General features: G+C 36.6%; 1 protein-coding gene across 2 annotated transcripts; it reads right to left on the reverse strand.

Moving 5' to 3' along the window:
- Positions 1 to 14,911: 14,911 nt before the first annotated feature.
- Positions 14,912 to 26,445, reverse strand: LOC123529032 (uncharacterized). Of its 2 annotated transcripts, none has more exons than XM_053521416.1 (5): positions 26,247 to 26,445; positions 24,366 to 24,438; positions 17,742 to 19,736; positions 17,256 to 17,466; positions 14,912 to 16,923 (listed from the first exon to the last, which is right to left on the reverse strand). In XM_053521416.1, the coding sequence occupies exons 2-5, from the start codon at positions 24,427 to 24,429 to the stop codon at positions 16,383 to 16,385; spliced, it is 2,811 nt and encodes a 936-aa protein (XP_053377391.1). In that variant the 5' UTR covers positions 24,430 to 24,438; positions 26,247 to 26,445; the 3' UTR covers positions 14,912 to 16,382. The 2 variants fall into 2 exon arrangements, with proteins under 2 accessions (XP_053377391.1, XP_053377390.1); XM_053521415.1 differs by lacking the exon at positions 26,247 to 26,445 and adding an exon at positions 25,168 to 26,134.
- Between the last annotated feature and the right edge of the window lie 1,143 nt (positions 26,446 to 27,588).

The following is a 27,588-nucleotide window of genomic DNA, read 5'->3' on the forward strand; positions in this document are numbered from 1 at the left end:
TGTGTGACAATATAGTGTAGAGCACATATCGTAGCCTTTGATGCTGCTCCATTGTAAAGTCCACTGCTCACCTAGTTCGTGGTTAGTTGCAGCTAAAATGGTATTTATTGTAGCTTTGCGCTATACGTTTGAAACAACACAAATTACTACTATTACAGGGTTGTAGTTCAAACCACTTTTCAAGCATAAAGAAAGGGCTTCAATCCCTCCAACGAAAGTAAAGTACATGCGATAGTGCACGTAAAAAACTGCTATTAAATTCATACCACACACATAACGCATGGAGTCATTTCATCATGAGTCGTTATTCGTACTTAGATCACTGTACGTCAGTATTGCGTCTTAACTGTTCACACGAAAATATAAACACACAGAGAAATGATATTTTGACAAAAGTTTATATACAGAAACAGTAAAAAGGTAAGACAATATGGTGAACTCTTCCGTGCCAAACAACAAGGTGAATCATATTGCATGGAGAGTTTACTTGCCTGATTACCCATTTTACTATTGAAAATATTTTGTATATAAACAATGTTCAAAATATCGTCTGTGAATATAACTAATATTAGGATTGACATGTATGTTGTGATGCAGTAAGTTTGTTTGTTTATTCGTTTGATTTCAACGCCCTGTTTCAACAGTCGGAGTCATATGAAGTTTTTGAAGTTTGAAGTTTATTCAAATATATTCCACTGGGCTATAAGCCCATGGTGACACACATATACATAATATAAACGAACAGTGGTGATATACAATATGTGGGGAAAGTAAGACAAACATAATTTTCACAAATATATAAAAACGTTACGAAACAGAAAGTTGTATACCAAAAAACAAATCTATGACATCATATAGAGAAATGCATAAAACACTGGCCGTATTATGTTTGATATCCCAAATTGATCAGTTAGATCTATCAATTTAATGAATTCCATATACATAATTTATTTACAACTCAAATATAATTATAATTATGACATATGAGGCGGGCAGTTCACCTAACCATCGTTTCTGGGAAGTACCAGTATACTAGACTCCCATCCTCCGTAAGCAACTGCATACTTTCTCACATAAAGAGGCATAGTGGGTAGCTGGGGCTCGAACCTACGGTCCTCTATCAATGAGAGGTTACAGTGGTTTGAAGTCAGCGACCTTAACCACTCGACCACGGAGGCAGATCACAGCAGATAAGTATAATGGAGTGTCCTTTATCACTAACAAAGTAGAAGACAATCAAAATATTGGTAAAATTATGTCTGTCAGATCATTTTAAGAGAAGTTCCTTGGACAGATTACCCCCTTCATAACAAACAATTTTATTCTAAATTTGTTTGATAATTTCTTTGGAGCTTTATTTTCTGCAATGGTCTTGTTAGAATGAATGTAGGCGCTTACAAAACCAACACAAAAAAGTAAAAGCTATGATAGATATTATCTCACAACAGACCTGTGACGAACTCTTCTAAAATCACAAACTGAAATTTTAATTATCAAGAAATGTAATTGATTGAGTGTTTCTTTAAAATTATTTGGCTGTACTTTTAGCGATAGACGCGCTACAGATTGGTTTTGTAAGCGCCTACATTCATTCCAACAAGACGGCGCCCTCGTGATATAATTCCTTTGCATCTGAATTCCAAACAATGATTTATTCAGCGACAAATCACTGGATGAGATATATTATTTCTTAAATAGGCTAGCGGCTCTGATGAAATGACTCCATGTGTTATGTGTGTGGTATGAATTTAATAGCAGTTTTTTACATGCACTACCGCAGGTACTTTACTTTCATTCGAGGGATTGAAGCCCTTTCTTTATGCTTGAAAATTGGTTTGAACTACAACCCTGAAGTAGTAGTAATTTGTGTTGTTTCAAACGTATAGCGCAAAGCTACAATAAATGCCATTTTAGCTGCAACTAACCACGAACTAGGTGAGCAGTGGAATTTACAATGGAGCAGCTTCCAAGGCTATGATCTATGCTCTACACTATATTGTCACACATACTGCCCTTTAAAACTACCTTAGGGACACTGATTCAATTGCGTGTTTATGAAAAACGTTGTTTATGCATCAAGATAAAAAAAAAAACAACACTTCAACACAACTGAAGGAGATTGGAAATAACTTTTTCATAAATTTTACTTCAAACATATATCAGAGTTTTAACGTTTATTCTTGCATAAAAACTACTTTTTTCACTGGATCCGCCCATGTATTAACGGGAGAAAAATCGTGTGCAAGCAAGGCAATTCACGTGCTGTTAATACCCGATTTTTATTTTTGAAATGCTTTGCCAGGGACATATGTATGTATTTTTGCGCACACTGATATTTGGCATCTGCGTCTTGTTTCTTCCATAACAACCTCTTCTTGTAGCATTATAGATACAATGTAATCCATAGTATGTTTAGCTGTATCAGTTTCCAACCCCAAACGTACTGCCCCCATCAATGTACGCACTAGCTTCTCTTAGAGTTCATTCCCTTTACAAAAGCGTCTGTTCAGTTATTGTAAATAACTGTGAATAAATAAGTATCGCGTGTAACTTGTGCTATTGCTCGTTTTTAGGAATCATATTTATGATTTTGGTAAGTATCAGTCGGTATGTTTTTATCTAATTTCTCGAAGAATTTATATAAACAGCTTGGAAGCTTAACACTACGTTCGTACTCATCCGTACTCCAACTGCGTGTCCGTACTCAATATAACTCGAATGTAAAGTTATTATTCTTGAAATTGTGATCGAGTCCAAAAATTGTGAAATGATATAAACAATTTTTGGTAATTTTATGTTTGTAATAATGAGAGATAAAAAAATCGCTTAAAAACCGTCAGGATGTACTTTTGATAGTGTTGTTTATTTCCGGGCCCTGGATACGGATATTTAAAACATGTTTACCGTTTCCAAGAACAACAGGAATGGTAAATAAAAAATGTACCGGAATCGTCAAGTCATCACATATGAAAACAATACATAAATCGTCGTGAAATATTTTCTATGCAAGAACCTTCGGTCTCGGTCACAAACAATCCCGCGGGCTTCTGCAGACGTTAATACACAAAAAACGTGTATTATCCCTACATTCTAGCATAAAACTACTGTTATTGTCACTTTTCGGGGGTGTTTTAACAGGAGAGAAAACGTGTGTTAATAGAGAGATTCTCGCGCTCACGAGCTGTTATAACACCTTTATATATATATGCACGTTCCATGGCAGAGCGTAACGCATTACCTGATTACAGCCCCAAAACGGATAATTCAAAATGAAATGACGTCAACGTGACAAAACAACGTAGACTTTACCGCGCATTTCATGGAAATTCAATGACATTGAGGAACAATATATTCATTTTCCCGTTTTTAATGCGTTTTATGCTAGAATAGCGTTAGCGCATATTCTTTTCGTGTTATAACATCTTTAGAATCCCTTGGAAATCGTTGGTACCCTCGCCGTAACGGGCTCGGGTACCAACCAATCCCTCGAGATTCTGCAGATGTTATAACACGAAAAAACATGCGTTATCCCTACAAAGATGTTTGATAACACGCGCTCGTAATCAATAACAACAATGAATCTGACGCGCTATTCTCTATAACACAGCGACTTTCTAAATAAAAATAAAAAAGATCAGTTATGCTAGATGGATACTCCTTTCTTCTATGAATGTAACACGAATAAGTTAAAACTCACTTAGTGCAAGTATCTCAAGCAACGGTATCATTTTTATGAGTTTACTCCCACACATAGCATAAATTTAGCGGCACCCACACATAGCATTTTTCTATTTATTTAAAAAACGAGAGGAATACGCTATATTTCTTAACGATCATTTTGCAACTGTCAAACAAGGTAAAATTACATTCTCGGTTCCATTTGCCCTGTCGCTGAACGCATTTTTAAGAGTTTTATAAACGATTTTAACAGAATGCACCCACACATAGCACGTCGGCAATCTGACAAAAAATGCGCGGTTGCACTTTTCGACAAAAATACGAATTTATTCTTTTCAAACTGATGGGCCGTGATTGTATCTTTCTTATGGCCGGGCCCTCGTCTTTATTTGAATAAAATTGGTGCAGGATTAAGAATGTTATCATGAAAAATGTTACCTGAATCGACGACTGTTTATGTTTTTTATACCCACACATAGCCATAAAAGTCACGTGGTATAGGCACCGTGATCGTATATCTCGCATATATTCTACATGTCGTCAATTCCTCGTGAACAAAATACACGACAACACATGAATCAAGTGCGGTTCGCAAACTCTTGCTAGCACTGTTTGGTCACGTCAAGTGCATTTGTTTTATTTTCATGTTTTCTGGCTATTTGGGATCATGGACTCCATTCATTTTTACTATTACAATGCATTATCCCTCACCAACAGACGCAAACCAAGTCTGATGTTGTTTTGCTTGGTTGCGTTCTGTGCTTCGAAAGGATCTTGAGCATAAAAACTAGACTATAGTTCAAAGTTACACTATATAACATGTGACGTTGTTTGCAAGACCATCTCCTTTTTTATTAGACATCATTTTATCTAATTCTTTTGGTATGCTGTTTTTCGGACAGGCTTTTAATATTCCCATGGGAACTGATAGCATTTGTTTTAATATTACTATGAAAGATATATTTCGTTAAGCTTTTAATCCCTAGATATGCATGCAAAATGTCACCAGTGCCTTTATCAGAACTTCACACTATCTGGGCAATGTACCAAATATGGACAATCCGTATTTTGCTCCAATGTTTGCTAATATAATTCGTCAGTTGAGTGCCAGAAGGGCTCATCAGCAGATAGATTTCTTCAAGAGACGAAATCATCAAGCTGGCTTACGGAAGGTCGGTGATTGTACCCAGGTGCCCTCCATGCCTGAAACATTGCATGGAAGAACATCTTAGAAAAAGCTAGAAAACTCGCTATATGACCTATTGTATCGGCTTGATTTTTAACCTTAAAACGACCTTTTGATGAATTTTATCATGGATATTACGTAATGTGATATAATGGTAGATTACACATATTAACTATATTTCTTTAAGACGGCGTATTTTATTCGCTTAAATATAAAAGTTCTTTTTATATATAAGTATTCAAAGATATACACCTTAAAGTATACACAAATATACACCTTTGTGAGTGGTCTTTTAAATAGGTAAATAGATAAACTGATTATACTCCTCACGACTTCAAAGAGATAATGGGAATAAAATGGAATACTCATCATCAGTTTTAACAAGGCCGACAGTTTGGGGTAAAACCCTATACTCAAACGTTTTACTGCAACTTATACAATATTTCTTAATGTACTCCTTGTTTGAGCACAGTGTTAAAAATACTTTAAAATTTTCTAATATTATGGGGTTATCCCTAGTTGTAGGCTTTTTTCGAAAATAAATGATGGGTAAAACACTTATTTTTTATAGGGACCTATTTCTTATTGCAGTCATAAGCTCTGTTATAAGTTTTGTTTCATCTGTCTTGCGATTTAAAATGCTTTTCAAAAATGAATCAGATCACATATACTTTCTACATGAAATTTTAAAAAAAGTTGCAAACAACAAAGACTTTTGCGAATAACCTCTTATAAATTATTCTATGCTAAATTAGAGCATGAAATGGGAATTTAATATTACCAATTAACCATTTAACTGTTCCGGGTCAGTGTGACCTTGATCTTTGGCCTACTGACCTCAAAACCAATAGCAGTCATTTGCTGGCCATGACCAACCTCCATATCAACTTTCATGATCCTAGACCCAAGCGTTCTTGAGTTATAATCCGGAAATCGTTTTACTGTTCCGGGTCACTGTGACCTTGACCTTTGACCTACTAACCTCAGAATCAACAGGGGTCATCTGCTGGTCATGAACAACATGCCTATCAACTTTCATGATCCTAGGCCCAAGCATTCTTGAGTTACCATCCGGAAACCGATTGGTCTACATACCGACTGTCATACCGGTCGACCGACCGACAGACCTACCAACATCTGCAAAACAACATACTTCTTCGAAGGAGGGGTTGTGCGGGGGGGGGGGGGGGCATAAAAATCATAACTCTATCTTCAACTTTCTCCCCTTTTGAACTTAACTTTTACTGACAAACTTTATGTTACGGAAACACATGAGAATTTGCTGTTTTCACTACTTTTTACGATGAAAATCGAAAAGCGTTTGTCACGCTTTTACTCCATGTAAACTGTCTCATTATTCACTACTTTGGTTACGACGACGGGAAAATGTTTTTATTGCCGCGGCGGTCCAGGGTTCGATTCCCGACGCGGTCATCTTTTTTTTTCTTGATTTGGAATTTTTTAAATATTTTAAAAACAAAAATTCATATTCTAATGTTCATAATATGATCAAAACTTCAATTTGAAAGAAAGATTATTTTAGCCAAATCTGGAGGCATGCTGCTTTAAAATGATTTGATTCTTTACACCTACGCGCAATGATTATTAAAACTGTCGACGTAAGTATTTGGCAACATTTGACGTGTATTTGGGAGCCGGACCTTTATAGTGGCTTTAAGCAGGAGATCTCGTTTCAACAATTTTGGAAGGAGACCGCCCAAGGAACATTTAGGACAAATTTCATCAACTTCAACCATATTGTTTCTGAGATGTTGTTTGAAGATCACTTTAGGGTCAGGTGCACGGACAAAAGAATCATTTATAGTCCTTTAACTGTTTACAATTCATAAATGGATCACTGAAGGGCGGTGGTACATGCACATCTTTCACCAGGATCTCTTCAGTAGTTGAGTTATTGCCCTTTAATTGTTTTAAAATTAATAAATTCTCACAAAACAACGTAACCCATTGATGGATCTTAATGAAAACTAATACAAATATAGGTCACTATAGGGCAGAGTTTTCTCCTTTGTTTAAACCATTACATGGTCCTTTTGTATCTAACATGTGTATATTTGGAAATAAAATATTCTTCAGAATATAGGTCCCTCATTAACAAAACAACCTATTCGGTGGGGATATAAATTCACTGAATGTGCTGGTTACATTTACAAACACTTCTGCGACAAGATATATCACAATCTAACTGTTATGTAGATGTATAAAAATTATCGGGCATAGCCATTTGCGACTGCTATTTATCAATAATCGGTATGAAGCTGGTAGTAGTAGTAGCAAAGACATGACATGGGCAGTAGCAGTAATAGAAGTGGTTGTAGCTAAATCGTGTAATTGGCAGTATCAGTAGCAACAGAAGTAGTAGCAAAAACGTGAAATGGGCAGAAGCAGTAGCATAAACAGAAGTAGCAAACTATGAAATAGGCAGTAGCAGAAGTAGCAGTAGCAGTAGCAAAAATGTGAAGTTGGCAGACGCAGTGGCAGCGGTAGCAGATGCAAAAACATGACTTGGTCAGTAGCAGCAGCCAGCGAAAGCGTGAAATGGGCAGTAGCAGCAGTAGCAAAAACGTGAAATTGGCAGTGGCAGCAGTAGCAGTAGCAAAAACGTGAAACTGGCAGAAGTACCAGTAGCAGTAGCAAAACCGTGAAGTTGGCAGTAGCACGTGAAATTGGCAAACGTGAATTGACATTAGCAGCAGTAGCAGTAGCAAAAACGTGAAATTGGCTGTAGTAGTAGCAGCAGCAGTAGCAAAAACGTGAAATTGGCTGTAGTAGTAGCAGCAGCAGTAGCAAAAACGTGAAATTGGCTGTAGTAGTAGCAGCAGCAGTAGCAAAAACGTGAAATTGGTAGTAGCAGCAGTACAGTTCGGTTGCCAATAGCGGATCTTCCCCAATAGCGGATCACTTTTGATAATTGTTTTCCGTATTTTTGTAAAGTTTATCAAATTAAATGAAACTTTGTGGTCATGAATATTAATGTTTTACAATTACGAATAAAAAAAATGCGTATTTACTTTTGTTGCGTCATCACAATCCAGGTCAGTAAACCAAGCATTTGCTCAACACAGAAATCCAGCCTCACTTTGAAAGTGAAATCTTGCAGACGAGTCAATAGCTTTGATAGTAACAGAGATATTTGACTTTACCAAAAACTTTAACCAAAAATTCTAAGTTAAAAAGGGGCATAATTCTGTCAAAATTCAAACCAGAGTTATGGGGATTGCTTCTCCTGGTGTAGACTTTGATGGTAAATAACTATTTTAAGTTTCAAGTCAATAGCTTTGATAGTAACAGAGATATTTGACACTATCAAAAACTTTAACCAAAAATTCTAAGTTAAAAAGGGGCATAATTCTGTCAAAATTCAATCAGAGGTACCGTATAGCGGGTTATTTCTACGGGGGAATATTTCTGCGTTTCTGCGGTCTCTCGGTAGAATCGCAAAAATATTTCCAGCAGAATATTCATCCAGCAAAAATTTAAAACGCAAAAGAACTGCATTTTCCCCAACGTTGTTTCATGTTATGTTTCCCTAGGTAATCCGAAGTAATTATTGGAAATTACCGTCGCAATCTGACAATTACCGATAATTGTATAATTAGGTGTGATGGTCAATCAAAGCCCTAACTGTTGATCCCTCAGAAAACATTTTTCTTCTGTGAATGAAATAATTGAGTGAATTTCAGTTGTGTTATTCTTATTAAACCCTTGTAATAGATATCTTCCGAACTATACTTTAATAACCTTTATATAAGTATAACCGTTATGCCGGCAGTTGTTGTTTGTGCAATTGTTGTTGTACTTATATTTTTTCAATTCACATGTTATTGTATCCTACAATGTTTTCATTAAATGCAAAGTTATTTTACAACAGTTACCGGTAATTTAGTTTATTGTTTTCATACGCTATCATTCTCACAACGCCCGATCATGCGAGAAACTACCTCCTATTTGGCATCATAAACGCAGAAATTTCTCTTCCTTTTATGTGAAAACGCAGAAATTAAACACGCAGAAATTTGTTTCACAATTTTTGGGGCCAAAACGCAGAATATTTTGACCGCAGAAATAACCCGCTATACGGTATGGGGATTGTTTCTCCTGGTGTAGACTTTGATAGTAAATAATATTTTAAGTTTCAAGTCAATAGCTTTGATAGTAACAGAGATATTTGACTTTATAAAAAAAACTTTAACCAACGGCGACGCCGACGCTGGGGCGAGTGCAATAGCTCTACTTTTTTTCTTCGAAAAATCGAGCTAAAAATGGAATAGATTACAGTATTGGTTAGACAAAAAATGGTTTCTTGAAGTTTATTTCCATTGTCATGTTATTAAAAACAGCGAAACTTGAAATTTTAGGTATAATTCTTCATATGTCTAGATTTTCTATTAAAGAATGAAAAACAGCTGATTTCTGTTATATTTTTATGGTTTTAAGATGATCCCCACTCTACCCTGTCACGTGAACCGGTATTGGTGAATATGATCCGCTATTTGAGAAAACACAGATGACTTACAAATCAACACTTCTACACTGTAATGAAATCTTTCAAGATCTTTTTTTATTTTGTTTTATTAAGGGAATAATAATGCATATTTGAAGGCCAGTTCATAAACAGTTTTTGTGAGATGAAATGAATTATAGCTAAAACAACTCGTAAGTGATCCGTTATTTGCGACCAAACTGTAGCAGTAGCAAAAACATGAAATTGGCAGTAGCAGTAGTAGCAGTAGCAAAGACGTGAAATTGGCTATATCAGCAGTAACAGTAGCAAAATCGTGAAATTGGCAGTAGCAGTAGTAGCAGCAGCAAAAACGTGAAATGGGCTATAACAGCAGTAGCAGTAGCAAAATCATGAAATTGGCATAGCAGTAGCAAAGACCTGAAATTGACTATAACAGCAGTAGCAGAAGCAAAATCGTGAAAGTGGCAGTAGCAGCAGTAGCAAATCCTTGACATTGGCAGTAGCAGCTGTAGCGGTAGCAAAATTGTGAAATTGACAGTAGCAGCAGTAGCAGTAGCAAAACCGTGAAATTGGCAGTAGCATCAGTAGCTGTAGCAAAAACGTAAAATTGGCAGTACAGTAACAGCAGTAACAATAGCAAAACGTGAAACTGGCAGTAGCAACAGTAGCTGTAGCTGTAATAAAAACGTGAAATGGACAGTAGCAGTAGTAGAAGAAGTAGCGGTTGCAGTAGCAGCAGTAGCAGTAGCAAAAACATGAATTTGGCAGAAGCAGCATTAGCAGTAGAATTAACGTGAAATTGGCAATAGCAGCAGTAGCAAAAACGTGAAATTGACTGTAGCAGTAGCAGCGGTTGCAGTTGCAAAAGCATGAAACGGGCAGTAGCAATAGTAGCAGTAGCAGTAAAAGCAGTAGCAGCAGTAAAAATGTGAAATTGGCAGTAGCAGCAGTAGCTGTAGCAAAAAAACATGAAATTGGCAGTAGCAGTAGCTGCAATAGCAGTAGCATAAACGTGAAATTGGCAGTAGCAGTAACAGTAGTCAGAACGTGAAATGGCAGTAGCAGCAGTAGCTGTAGCAAAAACGTGAAATTGGCAATAGCAGCAGTAGCAGTAGCAAAAACGAAAAATGGACAGTAGCAGTAGCAGCAGTGGCAGTAGCCAAAACGTGAAATGGCAGTAGCAGTAGCAAGAACGTGAAATTGCAGTAGCAGCAGTAGCAGTAGCAAAAACGTGAAATGGGCAGTAGCAGTAGCTGTAGCAAAATCGTGAAACTGGCAGTAGCAGTAGCAAAACGTGAAATTGGTAGCAGCTGTAGCAGCGGTAGCAAAAACGTGAAATGGGCAGTAGCATCAGTAGCAGTAGTCAGTAGCAGTAGCAAAATCGTGAAATTGGCAGTATCAGTAACAGCGGTAGCAATAGCAAAAACGTGAAATGGGCAGTAGAAGCAGTAGTAGTAGCTGTAGCAAAAACGTGAAATTGGTCGTAGCCGCAGTAGCAGTAGCAAAATCGTGAAATTGGCAGTAGCAGTAGCAGCGGTAGTAATAGGAAACAAGAGGGCCATGAAGGCCCTGTATTGCTCACCTGACCTATTGACCTAAAGATCATCAAGATCAACATTCTGACCAAGTTTCATTAAGATATGGTCATAAATGTAGCCTCTAAAGTGTTAACTAGCTTTTCCTTTGATTTGACCTGGTGACCTAGTTTTTGCCCCCACATGACCCAGATTTAAACTTGACCTAAAGATCATCAAGATTAACATTCTGACTAAGTTTCATGAAGATATAGTCATAAATGTGGCCTCTAGAGTGTTAACAAGCTTTTCCTTTGATATGACCTAGTGACCTAGTTTTTGACTCCATCTGACCCAGATTTAAACTTGACCTAAAGATCATCAAGATAAACATTCTGACCAAGTTTCATTAAGATATGGTCATAAATGTGGCCTCTACAGTGTTAATTAGCTTTTCCTTTGATTTGACCTGGTGACCTAGTTTTTGACCCAACATGACCCAGATTCAAAATTGCCCTAAAGATCATCAAGTTTAACATTCTGACTAAGTTTCATGAAGATATAGTCATAAATGTGGCCTCTAGAGTGTTAACAAGCTTTTCCTTTGATATGACCTAGTGACCTAGTTTTTGACCCCACCTAACCCAGATTTGAACTTGAGCTATAGATCATCAAGATTAACATTTTGACCAAGTTTCATTAAGGTATGGTCATAAATGTGGCCTCTACAGTGTAAACTAGCTTTTCATTTGATTTGGCTTGGTGACCTAGTTTTTTTATCCTACATGACCCAGATTCAAACTGGACCTTAAAATCATCAATATTAACAATCTGACCAAGTTTCATGAAGATACAGTCATAAATGCGGCTTCTACAGTGTTAACAAGCTTTTCCTTTGATTTGACCTGGTGACCTAGTTTATGAACCCAGATAACCAAATATCGAACTCGTCCAAGATTTTATTAAGGGTAACATTCTGACCAAGTTTCATTAAGATTGGGCCAAAAATGTGACCTCTAGAGTGTTAACAAGCTTTTTCTTTGATTTGACCTGGTGACCTAGTTTTTTACCCCAGATGACCCAATATCGAACTCGTCCAAGATTTTATTGAGGGTAACATCCTGACCAAGTTTCATTAAGATTGGGCCAAAATTGTGACCTCTAGAGTGTTAACAAGCTTTTCCTTTGATTTGACCTGATGACCTAGTTTTTGACCCCAGATGACCCAATATCGAACTCGTCCAAGATTTTATTGAGGGTAACATTCTGACCAAGTTTCATTAAAATTGGGTCAAAAATGTGACCTCTAGAGTGTTAACAGTCAAATTGTTGACGACGGACGGACGGACGGACGGACGGACGGACGACGGACGACGACGGACGCCGGACACAGGGTGATCACTAAAGCTCACCTTTGAGCACTTCGTGCTCAGGTGAGCTAAAAAGTGAAATGAGCAATAGCAGCAATAGCAGTAGCTGCAGCAAGAACGTGAAATTGGCAGTAGCATGAGTAGCAGTAGCAAAAACGTGAAATTGGCAGTAGCAGTAGCAGCGGTAGCAATAGCAAAAACGTGAAATGGGCAGTAGCAGCAGTAGCTGTAGCAAAAACATGAAATTGTCAGTAGCAGCAATAGCAGTAGCAAAAACGCGAAATTGGCAGTAGCAGTAGCAGCGGTAGCAATAGCAAAAACGTGAAATTGGCAGTAGCAGCAGTAGCAGTAGCTGTAGCAAAATCGTGAAACTGGCAGAAGCAAAAGTAACAGCAGTAGCAAAAACGTGAAATTTGTCACTGTTAGAATAATTTGTATATCTGATATATGGATAACGTAACACATAAGCACAGATAGTGATTGACTCCCTTTTCATTCTATCATTGCTATTATTATTGTTAAATTGCTGTTAATAATAGGATCTGGGCCATTTATGGACGATTTGGGATGATATAGTACTAGCTGGAGCCCAGCATCACACATTATGCTATATAAAATAGTTAAAGGGAACCAGTTTTTTTTTTATTTATTTTTGTTAAAGAAAGTACCCGTTGTGAAATACCATGTACAAATTTGATCCAATCAGAAACAAGTTCTATAAATAGCACCAATCAAAGCTCACTTCTGCTAAGGTATAAAAATGTAGATGGATGACAGAGAGATCATTCGGTATCCAGCGATAGAAGAAGACACATCGAGGATTCAACTAATAATTTATACTTGATAAGGCGGTTATTGCAACTAACTTGTCAGGGCGGATAAATTATCTGAAGAAGGGTTGCAGAATTTCAACAAGGTTTGGAGCTATAGGGCCAGCGCATAGGAGTTTTATCTTAAGGGTAGTTGAATGAGCATCGGAAAGCTGAGACAGAGACCCAGAGTTTGGTAATGTACTGATATAGTAGGAGAGTTCCAGCTTATAGATGGTTTAGTGTTATAAATGAAGTACAGCCAAGGCATCGGGGTTATACCTATATGGTAGTTGAATGCTACATGTGATAGCATATAGGCGCTGAGCATCCAGGAGTCAGGGCAATCATATACAGTTGCAACTTCAATTAAGAGGACAGAGGCCAAGCATCTATGCGATAGAACTCGTACGTTGTTGATTCAAAGACATTGTCTGACTTGAACCTCAACTAAAAGACCAACTAAATATAGTTTCCAGCCTATAGAAGTTTGAGTTAATTATTATTAATTGAATATTTTTAGTTTGAAACATAGTGATTTGCCTGATCCCTGAAATTATTTAGCTCCGAATAGAAATCATTTACGAATCATTGGTACACGAATCATTTAGGCAAGGTAGCCAGAGGAAAATTCTATATATGAGATATTTGGTCTCACCAGCTCTACGTTTTAACAAAGGACATTCTACAACGTTTGTCAGCTAGTCTAAGACGTAATCACCTTAGCGCTAGGACCCATTTCATTGTTCAAGATACTAAAGGCGTAGGCACTTCCCTGGGTCATATAACACGTATCATGACAGGCAGTAGCAGTAGCAGCGGTTGCAATAGCAAAAATTGGGAAGTAGTAGCAGTAGCTGTAGCTATAGCAAAAGCTTGAAATTTATCTTTCGTTCTACAGTGTTGGAAAGAAGTCGTTCTCTAGTTGTCATGTTTCCTTGCAAGTCTACAGCCATGACACATTTGTGTAAAAAATTATTTTGAAGTCAGATTAGTAGTTTCTGACGAAATTCCAACTACTATATGTATAGGGAACAACGATCAAGCTCTCTGGCGGCCACGTTTTTAACAACCTTGGTCGAGTCATTTTAAGGATCATTTGCGTGAAATTATTTTAAAATGAAAACCAGGATTTAAGAAGATGTCGATTGAAGCTTTTTGTATGTTTTGCTCCGGAAATCACTTTTTACGAAACACTCTTTGTGAAGTGCCAACAGAGATATAGTTGTGTAAACAGTAAAATAAAACCTGGCAAGCAGTTTCTTACAAGAAGAAGTTTCAAGTTTTTACTTTTATCATATAAGAAAAAGATCACGTCCTGTTGCAGCTACGTTTTTAATGAATCAGAATAATTTGAAAACCCTTGGTAGGATCATTTGTGCGAAATAATTTTAAACTAGAATATGCTTTTGTAGAAAAGCTCATGTCTCCCGAAATGCATAGTATTAATAATAGTCAAGAAGTCAATAGAGGACAGGAGCAAGAGTCGAAGAGACACTGATGGTTGGCTGCAATTGGGGTCATGCACTCCCCATGTCCAATCATCCCAAGAAGTTTCAACATTCTGGGCCTAGTGGTTCTCAAGTTATGGATTGGAAATGGTCTTACTTGTTCTAGCCCCTGTGGCCTTGACCTTTGATTAAGTGACCCTAAAATCATTAGGGGTCATCTACTCTGCATGTCCAATCGACTTATGACGTTCGAAGGTTCTGGATCAAATGGTTCTCAAGTTATTGATCAGAAACAGTTCTCCAATTTCTGGCCCCTGTAAACTTGAACTTTGATCAAGCTGTGATTTGAACAAGCTTGGTAGATAGTCACCCAAGGAACACTTTGGTAAGATACTTGTATAGACAATGCTTACTTCATTTACTAGAAATGTATTTTTTATTTCTATTCCGTTTTTCATACACGGCTTCTGCAAACATGAAACATACAACCAAGAACATACATGTACAAAATGTATAAATACTACAGAAATACTTAATTAAACCCTAGTAAAATTAGCATATAACACATTATGGTTGAGCAAAGATGGTCAACTTGACCTAATCAATAAAAGTGACTTTTATCCACCCTAAAAAGCGTATACTAACACAAATACCTCTCTCTGAATGAATGAATAACTAAAAGTAATATCTGTAAAACGTTCAATTTTGAGGCCTGAAAAAAAAGCCAGTTATAAAAGTAAGTTTTTGTCTAAGACCCAGGCTGTGGACGGTTTATCAAGGAACACGGACAGACCACGATGCATTCTGACAAGGTAACTTCCGGGCTAGTGGGTACCATTCCACAAACACCAGTTAGTATGATCATGTCATGCAGTCTTTTGTTCTTGACCATCTAAACTGTACGAGACGATTGTACGAATAATATGGTTTAGCTAGTTACTTCAATAACTACGCAGTTAACATTTCAAAAGATACTTGCAGTTTCACATACATTAAAAGTATCAACAATTGACGCTACTTTTCAAAAGAACTGTTTGTAATAGTTAAAACTTCCTTATTTTCATAACCGATGACGTGTACTTCTTCTAATTCACGCTGCATGATTTCCTCCTTCCAAACGTTACTTACGTCATTAAGTGTCAATAGTTCTAATGGTTTCCTTATGAACAAATGTTACTCTTTTCAAAGCACTTGGCAATAAGATTTCTTGTAATAAAAGACAGGTTAACAGTGAATACTGAGATGTCACATTTTCATTCTGATTTTCACAGTGAATGTCTCGCTGATAGTGATCACGTACAATTAGCCTCTGCTAAAGCAGAAAATGGTCATTACAATTATCATGTTCGTGTAATCTACTACTATGTTATCTACATTATTATTATCATTATCATTATTTATTTTATTTATTTATTTATTTATTTATTACAATTATTATTCATATTTAAAACTGCACGATACGACTCCAGATTTACATTAACAAAATCAAAATATAGACAATACTTTCATTCTAAAGTGATTACAATAGGAAGAAATTGCAATGTGATTCTGTACGTATTATGATGCTTTTAAAAGTAAAAACACTCGTAGACAATAAAATATGTAAAACCTCTCAAACGATTTAGTCATACTATTGAAATTAAATATATGAAATAGAAGCAATTTAGATGTAATTTATGCTCATTAAAATATCTATGTACACAATATCGATTTATCGATATCAAGCAACAACTGCTGTTTTTATTAATCAAACCACCCATTTAAATTGTTCAATCAGATAACAGATACATCTTGCAAATCTTTCGAGGATTTTTACTGTCTTGTCGTAACATATTGAAGTGTTTGCTATCAGATATTATGTCATAAAACGTAAGTTTCCGAAATTAGATTAGTCAATATCATTATTCACAAAAGTGTTGCAGTCCAACGTTTCTTCAGGAAGGTTGTTAATATTCAAAGAAGGACGCAAAAAGTTTATTAAATCTCTAGTTTGCTGAATTCCTTGACTAAAAGAGAATGGCTGAAAACCCCTGTTATAGCTTGAAGATGAATTTGTATCTAAAGATAGTAAACCACTCCCAAACAGCTGATCTTCAGAAATATTGTCATCTGGAGAGTATACTTCATTTTCATCGATAGTTCTGTTTTCATTAACGTTCACTCTTTCATTATGAACTTTGAACTTCGTATTAATTTTAAACTGAGCAGTTTTCACAGGTTCGAAACGTCTACTTGTCATGTTTGCATCACTACTTAAGAGAGCTGTCTTTTCCAACGAATACCTGCTTTCCAAATTGCAATGCGAGCCTCTGGACAAGGCATTTTCCGCAGACATGTTATCAACTGAAATATTCATCGCTGGTTTTAAGTAAGCTGTCGACAGCTTTTCATTTGCGGCGATATTAGAAGCAGAAGGTTCTTTGAATGATCTGAAAATATGAAAAATTCCTGTCATTCCATTTGAATATCAAGATAACTAAACAAAATTCAAATATTGCTGAGCATATTTACATTATGTACTAGATGTATCTAACTTTCAAATAAGTCCTATGATAAAGAAGACGGATTCTAAAACCTACTCGTTTTACAATGTACTGCCAAATTAAAGATCTGCGTATTTTAAGATAGCGTATTTTAAATTTTGTATTATGGTCATCCGCTTTGGATCTCATAAGTTTAGTCTTGACTGTACAAAACTATATCTTGTTTGAAATAAACATGAACAGTGTACAAGACCAACGTAATGAATAACATAAAATACCTATAACACTTCTCTGTTTGATTCTTCGAAGGTTTATCAGTTGTCTCTTGTTTTGTACCGGTCTCCTTAACTCGGTTGCGTTTTCCTAACTGAACAGTTTTACATCCAACGATGTTGACAACTTTCTGTATAACTCTTCTTTTCACTGGGAAATCCATGTCGCTATCACTGTCACTAGTATAGTCGGACTCATCGGTACTGTTTTCGAAATCTAAAATGTAGTCAACATTGCAAATAACATAATAACTGAAGATATTACACTGATTGTAATATACAGTCAAGTGTATATACACCATACTCACTGCATAATAAAAAATGCAACATTTAACCTTATTTTCAGCTGAAACTTAGAAAAGCAGCAAAACTAGCATGTAAAGTAATATACATTATAATTATTGCCGATAACATTCTGTAGAAATGCTAGGTTATGCATATTTAGCACTTAAGTCACTGAAAAGTAAATAGCTGAAATAATTTGACACTTACCGTTTGCATAGTTTCTAGCATGGTCAGTCTGTGAGCGTGTATCTACCTCTACGTCATCATCTGCCGAAAGATTTGTCTTGGTAATAAGATTCCCTGACACTTGAGAAACTACGCTTAATTGTGAGGTAGGTGGAGTATCGTTTCTCTGGTCCAGAAGGAAATTACCAGGCTCACTTTGAAGAGCATCTCGGCTTATATGTAGACTCTGGTAAGGATCGTACTGACTAATTCCGCGAACATCCGTAGCTGTTGAATTGACAGGCACTTGCGATTGTCTCATGTCCATTTGTACTGGAACGCCTACTGACTGCCATGTATGCATCGCCGAAGTTTGGTAGTTTGGTACATGTCCAGGCGGCTGATTAGCAAAACAACCCTCATTTGGCAGTCCAGCTGATTGGTAAATATACCCGGGCTGATGAGCAGGAACATTAGGTGACAAAGGTTGATAGAACTGCTGCCCGCCAACTGGAGGTTGTCTAAATTGTTGATCCGTATATGGGCTGTACGGGGGAGGCATGTTATACGACAGACAAGCATCTGCTTGGTTTCTAGGTTCATATCTCGACGGAGTGTTCAAGTCCGAACTTCGACCTTGCTGGGCAAATCCGCTTCCTTGTGAAGTAGTTTCACGTGCAAGTAGTTGTCTAGCATCACGATATGCAGTATTCTGATTGCCAGAAGGAAAACTTGGCTGCGTGTCAATTCGAATTGTTGTCGACTCATTTTGGTGCGATGGAAAGGCTGGTGAACCTTGTATAAGCGACATCGCATCGTTTGAAGGATGAGAATTTAATTGAGCAGTCTGTCGTTTTGGTAACTGCGGAATTCTAAAAGTAGGCGATTCATATGGTTTATTAAAAGGCGGCCCGAGAGGTGGCATTTCTGGGGAACTTCCAAACACGTGTTCATAAGTCCGAGAAGTATTGCCTTCCACCTCTCTCTGCTTACGCTGCATTATCGCAGTCTGCATCATACCTTTTATCTGATTCAGTGTATGTGATGAAGAGCGGTCAAACCAGTCTATACCGTTAACTGTAAGTAAACCTAATGGTGTTTTGTAGTCCCGTGACTTACGAGGTTCTGTGTGTACTGGTTTCAGCACCCACTGTCTCCGACTAGTAGTTCTTCCAGATTGAAATTCAGGATCATTATATCCTAATCTTGACAAACCGATAGCTTCTTCTATGAATAAATGGAGTTCAGGCGAATTAAAATTACTTGAGAGATAAATTAAGACAACACTGCATCTGTCAATAACATCTTCAACAACCATTATCTTAGATTGGGCAAATTCTTCGCTATCAAATAATTCAATTTTCAAATCTTCGTCAAGACTCGACTTCACAATACTATGCAGTTGATTCCTAAAAGATATTACGTTACTGTAGTCATTTTTATCATAAACTATCACGGCATCAAAATACTTAATGATATGCTCTTTAGAAACCTGGGTATGGACGAGATTTTTTATAAATTCATGTATGTGTTCGGAACACTTTCCATGTGTCCCTCGTCTGTTTTCAGCTTTGCCTTTATCTTTTTGACAATCGACATGTTCATTCTCAAGCTTCGTCAACTTTTCTTCTTTTAATAGTGCGTTTTTCGGTCTTCTTTTAGGCAATGCACATGCGCGAGCGTCCATTGTAAGATCATCGGCTGATAAAGATCCCCATGAATCAATCCTTTCTCCACCCGGATTAATTTTACCATCTGTTCCGGTTCCAATCTTTAATTCATCCACACTATCCGTCAAAGACATTGCTCGGGTATGGATTAAGTGGGATTCACCATTTGCGTCCGTCATTTCATGTTCAACATAACAATGGTCTGTATCTTTAAAAGTATATCCTTTAAAGTTTTTAAGGCCCTGAGTTTCTTTTGCAGCGGTCTGTTGTGCTTGTCCGTGTTCATGTTTATCTGGGGACTGTCCTCCCTTTCTGTCGCCTTCTTTTCCACTAAATTCTGCAGGAAAAATGTCTTGTTCCGTCTTACCTGTAGAAAACAAATTAGCAATTTTAGTTGTTTGTCAATGAATATCAAGAATTTTGTAACAATACTTTGTTTGGATTTTACGATCGTTTTGCAAAATTATTCCAGTTATATTTACAAGCAGAAAACCGACGAAAAATCCATTTTCCGGAAAAGGTCTAATTGACATGATTTGAATATTTCTTTGTTAATGTTTAGTTCTGACGGTTTTAAAGGTAGCTGATATGTACATTTACAACAGACTTGATAACCCGTTATGATATGCATTACACATCTACTATTGAAAAAGAGACCTCTGACCGTATGTTGACAAATGTTTATTTCAAACGCTGGATAACCTAAAGATAAAACAAGAGCACCGCCTTGCGGGTGCTGACGCTCATCTGATTTTTTTTGTGTAATAGAAATATTGTCCTACCCATGATTTTCTAAGTCTAAAAAGGGCCATCATTCTTGCAAAAAGCAGGATAGAGTTATGTTTCTTGATGTACAGTGTCCACTTATGATGGTGAAAAACTGTTGCAAGTTTTAAAGCAATAGCTTTGATAGTTTATGAGAAAAGTTGACTTAAACATAATACTCAACCAAGAAAATGATTTTCTAAGTCCAAAAGGGGCAATAATTATTGCAAAAAGCAGGATGGAGTTATGTTGCTTGCTGTACAGGGTCAGCTTATGATGGTGAACAAGTGTTGCAAGTTTCAAAGCAATAGCTTTGATAGTTTAAGAGAAAAAGTTGACCTAAACATAAAACTTAACCAAGAAATCTGATATTTTCTAAGTCCAAAAGGGGTCATAAATCTTGCAAAAAGCAGGACGGAGTTATGTTTCTTGCTATACAGGGTCAACTTATGATGGTGAACAAGTGTTGCAAGTTTTAAAGCAATAGCTTTGATAGTTTAGGATAAAAGCTGACCTAAACATAAAACTTAACCAAGAAAACTGATTTTCTAAGTCCAAAAGGGGCAATAAATCTTGCAAAAAGCAAGATGGAGTTATGTTTCTTGATGTACAGGGTCTGCTTATGATGGTGAACAAGTATTCCAAGTTTCAAAGCAATAGCTTTGATAGTTTAGGAGAAAAGTTGACCTAAACATAAAACTTAACCAAGAAATCTGATATTTTCTAAGTACAAAAGGGGCCATAAATCTTGCAAAAAGCAAGATGGAGTTATGTTTCTTGCTATACAGGGTCAGCTTATGATGGTGAACAAGTATTCCAAGTTTCAAAGCAATAGCTTTGATAGTTTAGGAGAAAAGCTGACCTAAACATAAAACTTAACCAGGCAACGCCGACGCCGACGCCGACAACCGCTCAAGTGATGACAATAACTCATCATTTTTTTTCAAAAAATCAGATGAGCTAAAAATTAATATATTAAACTGTAAACGGCTATATTTTGTATCCTTCGTTATCTTTCATTAAAAACTATTATAGTAAGTTACAGAAATTTGAGCTTAGGCCAACCTTAAAAGTGTCTTTGTTTCCCCTCCCGTGAACAATGCCATGTCATTAAAGGCCGGGAAGGTACTAAGGTAGGTTCTTTTTAATTACTCTTTTTGCTAAAATATGTCAGATAACATACACTTTTATATAATGTGCAACATAAAATCAGCCTCCTGTAAATTTCAATTTCACTACTTTTGCAGCCATATATAATCCTGAAAACTGTATCACCAGTTTAAACTAGAAAATGTTTTGTAGAAAAGCGCATGTCTCCCCCAATGCATAGTTGTAATAGGCAAGAAGTCAATAGGGGACAGGAGCGAAAGTAAAAGAGACACCGATGGTTGGTTGCAATAGGAATCATCTACTCGGCATGTCAAATTATTCCACACCTAGTGGTTTTCAAGTTATTGGAAACGGTGTTCTGGCCCCTGTGACATTGACCTCTGATCGAGTGACCCAAAAATCAATAGGGGTCATCTACTTTGCATGTCCAATCAATGCAATCATCCTATGAAGTTTCAACATTCAGGGTCAAGTGGTTTCAGGTTATTGGTGGGAAAGAGTTTTCAGTGCTCAGGCCTCTGTGACCTTGACCCCAAAAACAATAAGGGTCACCTACTCTGTATGTCCTATCATTTTACGAAGTCTGAAGGTTCTGGGTCAAATGGTTCTCAATATATTGATTAGAAACGGTTTTTCAAGTTCAGGCCCCTGTGACCTAGACCTTTGATGGAGTGACCCCAAAAACAATAAGAGTCGTCTACTGCAAAAGCCCTGCCATCTTAAGAAGTCTGAAGGTTCTAGGTCAAATTACTCTCTCTCTCTCTCTCTCTCTCCCTCTCTCTCTCTCTCTCCAATGGTAGAATGGCTGCCGTTGTATGTGCATATTTGAATGTAAAGCACCTTTAAACGTATTTATCATGAAAATGGTGTTACAAATATGACACATATAATATGGGGTTGGGCATACGAGTGGGTGGGAGAGGAGGGAGAGAAGGTGTGTGTGCGCGTTGCTGGCGACAGGATACAAAAGAGCAAGAAACTAAATGAAACAAGAGGACCATGATGGTCCTGAATCGCTCACCTGTCCCAACATGACCCAGTTTTGAACTGAGTATGATGTTGTTTTTTTCTATTATTTGACATAGTGACCTAGTTTTTGAGCTCATGTGACCCAGTTTTGAACGTGACCTAGATATCATCAAGATAAAAATTCTGACCAATTTTCATTTAGATCCATTAGAAAATATGGCCTCTAGAGAGGTCAAAACGTTTTTTATTATTTGACCTACTGACCTAGTTATTGACGGCACGTGACCCATTTTCAAATTTGACCTAGATATCATCAAGGTGAACATTCTGACCTATTTTCATGAAGATCCATTCAAAAGTATGGCCTCTAGAGAGGTCACAAGGTTTTTCTATTTTTAGACCTACTGACCTAGTTTTTGACTGCAGTTGACCCAGTTTCAAACTTGACCTAGATATCATCAAGATGAACATTCAGACCAACTTTCATACAGATCCCATGAAAAATATGGCCTCTAGGGAGGTCACAAGGTTTTTTTTTATTATTTGATCTACTGACCTAGTTATTGACAGCACGTGACCCAGTTTCGATCTTGACCTAGATATCATCAAGGTAAACATTCTGACCAATTTTCGTGAAGATCCATTCGAAAGTATGGCCTCTAGAGAGGTCACAAGGTTTTTCTATTTTCAGACCTGCTGAGCTAGTTTTTGATAACAGTTGACCCAGTTTCGAACTTAACCTAGATATCATCAAGATGAACATTCATACCAACTTTCATACAGATCCCTTGAAAAATATGGCCTCTAGAGAGGTCACAAGGTTTTTTCATTATTTGATCTACTGACCTAGTTATTAAAGGCACGTGACCCAGTTTCGAACCTGACCTATATATCATCAAGGTGAACATTCTGACCAATTTTCATGAATATCTTTTGAAAAATATGGCCTCTAGAGAGGTCACAAGGTTTTTCTATTTTTAGACCTACTGACCTAGTTTTTGACCGCACGTGACCCAGTTTCGAACCTGACCTAGATATCATCAAGGTAAACATTCTAAACAATTTTCATAAAGACCCCATGAAAAATGTGACCTCTAGAGTGGTCACAAGCAAAAGTTTACGCACGGACGCACGCACGGACGGACGACGGACGCTGCGCGATCACAAAAGCTCACCTTGTCACTTTGTGACAGGTGAGCTAAAAATGGCGGGGATCGATGGCGACAGAATACTAAAGGGCAAGAAGCTAAACGAAAAAAATGGGGGCGGCGGGAAAGGGGGCGGATGGGGTTGCAATGTAGACTGTTGCAGTCTGCATCAACCATGTCAACACCTGCCTATGTTCCAAGATTTAAGTCAATGCCTTTAATATTAAGTTTTAAGTTATGCTCTGGTCATGAAATATGATTGGCAAATCTGAATTTGCTGTGACCTTGACCTTTGACCTACCGCCCTGGTTCATGCACTCTGCACATCATCTCATCACCACCTACATACACGCTAAGTTTGACGTCAATACCTTGAATGATTAATAAGTTATAATCCATGGACAAATTTGATCTTTGAGCTCAATTTGTGATATTGACCTTTGACCTCATGTGCTCTGCACATCGTCTCATCGCCATCTACCTATAAACTAAGTTTGAAGTCAATACCTTGCATGGCTATTTAGTTATGCTGCGGACACGAAATATGATCGTCAATTTTGACCTTTAAACTCAATTTGTGACCTTGACATTTGACCTACAGAGCCGGTCAAGTGCTCTGCATATCGTCTCATAGCCAAGTTTAAAGTCAGTATCTTTAATGGTTATAAAGTTATGCTCCCGACACGAATTATGACGGACAGACAGACGGACATACGCACGCGCCATCACATAATACGTCCCGTTTTTTTGTTTTTTTTTTTTTGTTTTTTTTCCAAAACGGGCATATAAAAATATAATAAAAATATTACAACTTACATAGTATTTTACTACTTGACTAACTATGTGACTAACGCAGTAGACAATTTTTCTACATTTTTATAGACAACGTCTGCAGTACACAGTTTTTTCTGTATATCTTACAGATACGTTTTATTGAAAAAGACTTTAACATAATTCTGGAAGTCCGCCCCTTTAAAAATAGCACTTAATTCAGAATTACTCACCGTCTGGTGACCCCGATGTTGCCTGAATTGGAACAACGACCGCATAACAAAAATATGAAGTCATTTTGTGATCCTGGAAATAATAGAAATCCTTAATACATTTCCTGCTATAAATTATAATATTATTTTAATGGGTTTCTCAAGGTTTTCTGTAAATTCGGACACAAAATGATAAAATAGGCAATTATTTGTTGTTTTAATTGCATTCTCTGAAAAAAAACTCATTTTAATAAGAGTTTTGTCAAAAGTCATGTGATTTCGTCTCATCAACAGATGAGTATTATACTACTAAATATAGCCTAACAAGAATGATTCATTAAATAAATCACCGGTCCATAGTTTGTACTATTGACCAGTCTATAGCTCAACACTAACTTTTGCTGGGCTAGTCAAAAATAGAAGAAAAGAATCGTGAAAATTTATTTCTGATGTCATAAAACATTTATTGAATGGCTTGCAGGTCATTAGTCAAAACTATCGGTTCTCGGCCATTAATACCACAAGCAATAGTTTTGTCTATTGACCGGCAAGCCGCCAGCAAAGTTAAATATTTACAAAAACTGATTTGCATCCCTGTTTATTTTTCCAGTTTAATTACTTGGTCTGGATGTCCAAATCACTTGGACACCATTTGAAATGGTTATATAGAAATTGTCTTCAATAATAAAAAAAAAAAACATAGTTTCATTGTTAACATGATTATATCAATTTATCTTAAATATTACAAAAAACAGCATGAACGACACTGAAGGAAGCACACTCTACGGTAATAAATTAATTATTAGCTTATAAAATTTCTTACCACATAAAGCTGAATTGTTTTATAAAGCCCACGCATATTAATCAGATTTAGTAATGACTGTCCATACGATTCAACGTACATAATTATCTTCATGTTTAATATATTTTTTAATCTTTTAACAAAATTAACATTCTGTCAGTTTTAAATCGTTTTTCTATTTAATACAGAACGATGGTGGCCTTTTCTTGTTTCCAAATATACACTGAAACGCGGAATTTCCTCTTTTCGTTTCCGTGGAAAATTCAGTATAAAATCGACATACTTGCTCATTTGACACACTTTTAAAGATATAATTACACATACAAAGAAAAGCTACTGTTTATCATAAAGAAATGGTTGATTAACTTTATACAAACTTTATTCTATTTAAACAGTCATAAAAATATCATTTTAATTTGCACGCACATACACAGCAATCCAGTTTACTTGAATGAAATCAGGACTTATTAATACACTTCATTAAAAATAAATCTTATTAATTTATTAAAATATTATTATATTTCAGGAGGTGGGCCTAATAACTTAACTATAGATCTACACTGTGACTAAGGCGTAAAAAAATGTTTGTTTCCGGTACCCCAACCTACCCTAAATTTTTGACCCGACCTTAAATGTTTTTATGGCCTTGGAGAACATTTTTTTCAACTTTTTGACACAAAGTTGCAAAACTACACTTTCTATGCCTTAAACATAGTCAGTGATGTTATAAATCAACTTACTGATGCTCTAGAGGCATAACCCCCGTATTTGTATTCATTTTTTGACACAAAAATAATTTCCGAAAAGTCTCCCTTAATAATAAAAAAAAATCAAAACAAATAGTTTTTCAGACCTACCTACCCTAATTTTTTTGAGCATGTTACCGGAAAGAAAGAAAATTTTTTAGGCCTAAATGAATTCATTAAATAGCCCCCTTCCCGGACCTCGAGGGCAAAAGTCAGGACGGCAACATATTAATTGTGGAGGTTTTAAGTGCTCAAAAGAATTGTAATATTTAATCACATCGAAATTAAGATTTATTTAGTGTTGTTTGTTTTTTCTGCTTTTCAAAAATGAGTTTAATTCAAGAAATTATGTACCTGTACTTTTTAATGTGATTTCCAGTGGTATTTCCATTTAAGCTATTTTTAGCTCGGACGTAAATACTGGTTCCCAGTTTGCACTGTGAATCTATGTGATCGGGCAGAAGTAGAATAAAAAACCGATAATTTAATTGGAAATTCTCTTTGTTATCATGATTACGACTCCAACCAGCAACATTCCTCCGTACTTTTATCCGAGTATCTATTCACAAGCCTTGAAAAAAAACGAAAACCCTCAGGAGTGTCCAAATGAATGATTCAATCAATGAGGTCCGAAATAGGGTGCTTCGAAATAAACACTTAACAAAAATAACACATCATTTTACACTATATATATATATAGCACCCTTTTCATGATAAGGCGGCCACTCTGGGCGCCAAATTCATCCTCAACAGCGCCCGCATAGCTCAATGGGGAGAGCACAGATCTACGAATCGCGGGGTCGTGAGTTCGATCCCCGGACGGGGCGTATGTTCTCCGTGACGATTTGTGTCTGAAGTCATTCGTCCTTCACCTCTGATTCATGTGGGGAAGTTGACAGTTACTTGCGGAGAACAGGTTTGTACTGGTATAGAATCCAGGAACGCTGGTTAGGTTAACTGCCCGCCGTTACATATCTGAAATACTGTTGAAAAAACGGCGTTAAGCCCAAAACAAACAAATCAACAGAGACCCTCCAAAACAGATTACTTAAATTTTTCAAGTAGGCATAGGTTCGAGCCCAACTGGGACCAGTATTTTTTTTTCCTTATATTCCTTTTTTTCTAGTAAGTTTTTATTTTTTTAAAGACTTATTATTGATTTATTGTACAAAAGTGGAAAAATTTCATTTCATTTATAGCGATTTCTTGCTGTTCAAAGTGAATTTACCTCTGAAACCGAAGGGGACAGAGTAACGTTAAACATCTTTAAAAACACTGAGTAACCTGCGGTAACAGTATAGGTAGGTTTTACTTCTGTCCCAAGATTAATTTTGAATGAAGTGAGCAAAATTTAAAGCAGTCCCACAGGACTCGACCTTGATTTTTTAATGCTGGCGTTGAGTTAGATTTCTGTCTCATTAAAACCTTTTACTTGAGGAACCCTAGAAAAAATAATATTGACAGTTTTATGTTGTGTGTTATAATTGTTAACCAATAGTTTGTCGTTTCTTTTATCAAAATTAATGGTAAATTGAATTCTTTGCAAACGTTTTGGACAGTGGCCATCACTTCGAAATTTGTCTCTACTTGAGCTTGAGGAAATAAATTATACAAAAATATTTTTAAAAACGACACGGTAAAAGTGCGAAACAAAGCCAACAAGCGAATAGTAGTAGAAGTAGTAGTAGAAGTCGTG

Source organism: Mercenaria mercenaria, chromosome 13, assembly GCF_021730395.1.
Source record: "Mercenaria mercenaria strain notata chromosome 13, MADL_Memer_1, whole genome shotgun sequence".
In the NCBI taxonomy this organism is placed as follows: domain Eukaryota; kingdom Metazoa; phylum Mollusca; class Bivalvia; order Venerida; family Veneridae; genus Mercenaria; species Mercenaria mercenaria.